The sequence below is a fragment of the Mercurialis annua genome, linkage group LG6, assembly GCF_937616625.2.
Source record: "Mercurialis annua linkage group LG6, ddMerAnnu1.2, whole genome shotgun sequence".
Taxonomy (NCBI): domain Eukaryota; kingdom Viridiplantae; phylum Streptophyta; class Magnoliopsida; order Malpighiales; family Euphorbiaceae; genus Mercurialis; species Mercurialis annua.
The window spans coordinates 43,122,186-43,127,696 of NC_065575.1; the positions used below are offsets into that span (position 1 = coordinate 43,122,186).

The 5,511-nt window shown below is 34.0% G+C and overlaps 1 protein-coding gene across 3 annotated transcripts; it reads left to right on the top strand.

Annotated features, from left to right (window-relative positions):
* Positions 1-1,795: 1,795 nt before the first annotated feature.
* On the top strand, positions 1,796-5,148 carry LOC126686049 (probable myosin-binding protein 4). 3 transcript variants are annotated; one of them, XM_050380067.2, is made up of 3 exons: positions 1,796-1,970; positions 2,691-3,880; positions 3,975-5,148. In XM_050380067.2, the coding sequence occupies exons 2-3, from the start codon at positions 2,794-2,796 to the stop codon at positions 4,982-4,984; spliced, it is 2,097 nt and encodes a 698-aa protein (XP_050236024.1). In that variant the 5' UTR covers positions 1,796-1,970; positions 2,691-2,793; the 3' UTR covers positions 4,985-5,148. The 3 variants fall into 3 exon arrangements, with proteins under 3 accessions (XP_050236024.1, XP_050236023.1, XP_050236025.1); XM_050380066.2 differs by having other exon boundaries at positions 2,694-3,880; XM_050380068.2 differs by having other exon boundaries at positions 1,797-1,970; positions 2,694-3,880; positions 3,978-5,148.
* The last annotated feature ends 363 nt before the right edge of the window (positions 5,149-5,511 follow it).

Below are 5,511 nucleotides of genomic sequence, written 5' to 3' on the forward strand. Positions count from 1 at the left end.
ACAGTTTGATATCTTTTGTTTGAAAATCAAACACTTTGGTACCTCAGTTTTAATTCTGTCAATGATCAATAAAGCTCTTTTGTTAATCTATTTCGTTTAAATTAATGGTCAAACAAAAAATTAGTGAAACCCTAAATGAAATATTTAAACTCTGAAATGCTCTCAAATCATTTTATTTTTTTTAACAAAACCTAGAAACCCATTAACACTTTTACCATTTTATTCATCTTCCACCTCAGTTCTGCCGACAACCACCACCGTCACCGACCGCCATATCATGCCGGAACAATCTGTGCCATGCCTGAGACGAACCTAACGCATCTGGGTTCGTCTCAGGCAAACTCCAAATGCACCAGATGTGTCTCGTGCATCTGGGTTTGCCTGATGCAAATTCATTGTCATTTGGGTTTGCCTTGCATTTGCATCTGGGTTCGCTTGAGACAAATTCGGATGCAAACGGGTTCGTCTCAACCTAAAAGCATCTGGATTCGCCTGAGGCAACCCGACAACCACTTTCGGTCGTCGGAGTGTTTTTGTTATTTTGTTCTCAAACGACGTAATTTTAGGTAAGGGTAATTTGTTAATTTCAATTGTATTAATTAACAGAAAAAACATAAAAAAATTGACAAAAAGATCTATTAGTTTACATAACAAAAACTGAGATACCAAATCGTTAATTTTTTTAATAAGGAGTACCAAACTGTTAATTATAACAAACGTGGAGGGAGGGTTTAGAGTAATTTACTCATTTTTAACTGGACAAATAATGTAAAGTCACGTAAGCAATGAATGTTGAATCATATATGTTTTGACTATATTTACAAATCTAAAAAAATTAACAATCTAATCCATTAATTTGACGTGTCATGTTAGTTATATTTAATCTTAATTGAATTAAAATTATATATTTTTTAATTTGGACTAATCATATAAAGTCATGTAAGCAATTCATATTGAATCATACATTTGGACTAATCGTATAAAGTCATGTAAGCAATTCATATTGAATCATACATGTTTTGACTATAATAATTATAAATTATAAATTAATGGACTAAATTGTCAATTTTTTATAGATCAATTTCTAGATGTGGACATATATAACCTCAAAAAGGGCAAATAAATGTTTATGCCCCTAAATTTTAACGGTTTGATCACTTACACCTAAACTTTTACAATAATCAACCACATGCACACTTAAATTTAATTTTTTTTTCATTACATTTGAACACACTTTAAGAAAGTGAGAACACTTGCTGGATTAAAATCCAATGAGCCTCTTAAATTTTAAAGGCTTAATGGTAAAAAAAACCAAACCTTTACGACTTGTTGTAATTTTATCCAAATTTTTTAATTTTTGTAATAATATCCAAATTACATTTTTTTATTGTAATAGTATCCAAATTGTATTTTTTTGTTGCAATAATAGCCAAATTGATAGCTAAACTTGTTGTTTTCAATTAAGATATTATGCTATTATTATTTTTTGATGTATAATAATATAGTAAAAGTCCCAAAAAATAAAAAAAATCTCAAAAAAAAATCACATAAAAAGTGCAATTTGGCTATTATTGAAATTTAAAAAATATCAAAAACTAATTTAAAAGAGAAATAAAATATTAAATTTTTTTAAAACCTTTTCCATTTTGTATGGAGAGTATAATTCACTTGCTGAGGTGAAAATGGGGAGAAATTGTTTTATGTACTTTGACATAGTTGCGGGTCGTTTAATTTAAAATTCTCTAAAATGAACTTTTTTGATATTTTGTGCGAGATACAGGAGGTGAATTGACCCTTTGCTCATCCGGTAGCAACCAAACAAAATGCAAGACAGTTAATTTCAACGGTCTCTCTCAGAATGAAATTGATATTCAGATCTTCCCACAATTTTTATTTTCTTTTAATAATTACGTTTACTTAAACTTTGATCTGCAATGCCCTTCAATTCGTAATCATCATTTCACAACCAGGTGAACACATTTCCCCCTATTTTCTCACGTTTCCTGTACATTGATTATCGAAACAATTGAATTTTGTTAATCCCATTCAATTTAAATTGTCTTCTTTTAATCTAATTTTCATGTTCTTAGCTGGTTCTTAGTTCTGCCTTTTGTGTATCTGTGTGATTTTAAGCTTGAAAATAATGCAGATCCTGGACGCAATGTCATTGTTTTGCTTTCAATCTAATTAATGTATACAATTATGGTTGTTATTTGATTCTAACATAATCTTACGCAGTTAGGGATGATAATTATAAATTATTATTTGTCGGCTGTCAGTTGGATTTTATCAAGTATGAACGCAATTGCGCTAGATTTCTATTATTCTGATTCAAAATTAAAGCTTGATTTTCCTCCACTATAAGGATTTTACGGAGCTCCCCATATTTATGATATCTTTGTTTGATTTATTAATTGTTATCTGTTGTTTAAATCATTTTAAATTTTTCACTTTTATCTTTTTCCTCATTTTACCTGTTCTCTGATTTCTTAGATTGTTCATCTAAGTAACCACAAACTTCATTTGGTCAATGTTTTCCGATTCAGATTTAAAATAACAATGTTTTGCGTTGTCCATGTCCGAGTGTCCCATTTTCCCATATCTGTGTTTGTGCTATATATATGTTCATTACTGTTGGTTAGTTTACATGTAGGCTCTTCCAAAAGTGATTGGTTGTTTTATTGTCTCAGCAGGTTGCTGCTGCTTGCTATGCTGAATTTGGGAAGGAAACATCTATTTTGTGGTCAGTGATTGTCATATTTGTATGGAATTATAGAGTGATTTCTGGTAAAAATGGCTGAATCCAGCACTTCTATTGCAGAAGTATGGAAGAATTTGCAGGGTTTTATGATTCTTTTAGAATATGCAGCTTGTGAATTATTTTTGAACTTTTTGCTGCTTATTGATGCTCTATTCTCATATCTGCTGACGAAATTCGCACGCTACTGCAAACTGCAAAGACCTTGCATTTTGTGCTCGAGGCTTGATCATGTATTGGAAAATGAAAAACCTACATTTTACTGTAATCTTCTATGCAGCAACCATAGATCAGAGATATCATCTATGTTTTCTTGTTGCATCCATGGAAATCTTGCTGATGGTAATAGTATGTGCGACGAATGTTTCCTGTCATTTTCCAGGAAATCAAAATCAAGCTCAGATATGGAAAGGCTATTGATGGGTAAGTTTGGATTTGATCTTAGTTCTCACGGCTGCCAGAGTTCGTTAATAAACGGAGAATCCGTTCTCGATTCTGATAGTGTGAAGCAGTGTTCATGTTGCAATAAGCCTTGGATATCAAGACAGAAAGTTGACAAGCCGCATCTGGTAAAAGTAAAACCGCCGAGGAGTGGAGTGTCTGTGCCTAACATTCCTTTACCGCGGCGTCTGACTCATCGTGAGAGCTTAAAGAAGATGAGGGAAAGATTTTCAGGGTCAACAACTCCTGGCCGTCTTGGAAAATTGAATCCTGATCCTTTATCTCATGTCGGATATAAAGAACTTAAGATAACTTCCGATTCAGATTCCGAATTTCCAATTTCGGATGACGATGACGGTAGTAATGCTAGTGTTCGTAGAATGAAGGAGCCAAAGGAAGTTCCACCTATTACTCTGACCAATTATTTTCATTTTAATGCTAATAGAGATCATGACCGGGGACAGAAACCGAATCAAAAAGCCTACCCATCTGCACTACCGGAGCTTATTTCTCTCGACGATTTTCCAGCTTTATCCCATGGAGTGGTGGAATCAATAGAGAACAGTGAGCTTAAATTTCATGTCTCTCAGAACTCTAATCCTTCTGTGCTATCTCAGCTTATGGCTTTAGTTGATGCTCCCTCGTTATTCAAACGTCCTTCTGAAATATCACAACGGAAATGTAAGCTCTGTCTCTTCATTTATTTGCCTGTTTTCTACACATAAATCTGTTTTGTTTTTGCATTGACTCGCATTCTCCTCTGTAATTGTTCTAGCAGCAGAAATTGCAAACATCGACCAGGTTGCTAATGAATGTAAGAATCAGATTGATGACTTGAAATCGACGATTGAAATAGCTGCAAAGGAACCGGAAGGATGTGAAGAAGAAGAGAAATTTCCAGACGAGAGAGTCCCCATCGCCCATGAGGACAATGGCGATGAAGGACAGATAATTGAGTCTGGTGTTGAATCAATTGATGAAAGCTCTGTCAGCGAGATTGAAAACGAAGGCGACAATATCGTTGATCGATTAAAAAAACAAATACAGAACGATAAAAGATGCATAAATGCTTTGTATAAGGAACTCGAGGAAGAACGAAATGCTTCTGCCATTTCAGCAAATCATGCAATGGCTATGATCACAAGGCTGCAAGAAGAAAAAGCTTCATTACATATGGAAGCGTTACAGTACTTACGAATGATGGAAGAGCAAGCGGAATATGATGTAGACGCGCTAGAGAAAGCTAATGATCTGTTGGCTGAAAAAGAAAAAGAAATACAAGACATGGAAGCTGATTTAGAGTATTTCAGTTTACAACTCCTAGCCGAGCCAGCTCTGCACACTGTTCCGTCAGTTCGCGTAAATCACGAAGAGAATCTTATCAATGTAAAGTCTTCATGGAAAGAACTCGAAGACGAAAAGCTATTCCTTTCGCAGTATTTAAAGGATTTGGAGACGAAATTTCATAATGCGGCTAATCAAGACACCAACTCTGAAGAAACAGCAGATGGAGAAAGTAACAAAGCGGAGACTGATCATAAAAAGTCTAACAGTACTTCGACTGATGGAGATGAAATCGGTAGGAACGAAAAAATCAATCTGGTGAATCTGGAAAATGAAATTTCAGACATTAATGAAAGACTGGAAGCTCTTGAAAGTGATTGGAATTTTGTGGAGCATACTCTTAGCTCTCTCCAAGCTGGAAAAGAGGGTCTCTGTCTTGTTCAAGAAATAGCTCAGAACCTACAAGAACTGCGAAAAACCGCAACGAGAGGTAGACCTTAAATGTTCCTCCATTGATCATGCACATTAATTTTTTTGAAGTTAATTAGCGTATTTAAAAACAAAATTAGTTGTTTTTTTGTTTATGTATTTGATTGTCCATATAACAGCCAGTCCTGTAATTGTCTTAATCATTTTCTCCCACATAGTATCATTCTTTCATTCAATATTAGATCTTGTCCGAGTACGGTAGTAATGTTGGTACATTTTTTAAATATACGGAGTTGAAAATTCTACGTCGGCACAGAAAAAATTTGATCGTATCGGCATAAACTCTATTCATGAAATTAGAAATATTAGATTCAAACTGAGTTTAAACTGAACTAAATTTACATATAAAAAGAGTCAATTCAGGTCCGATTAGATCCAATTCGAACCCAACTCGCTCAAACCCCGCCCATAACCAGGTATGCCGATAGTGTTAGTGATATGCACTAGGTCAATCATGTTTGACCATGTTTTGACTTTATCATTTTATTATTTATTGATTGGCAGTTTTTATCATTTTATATTAATGATTAAAATACTTG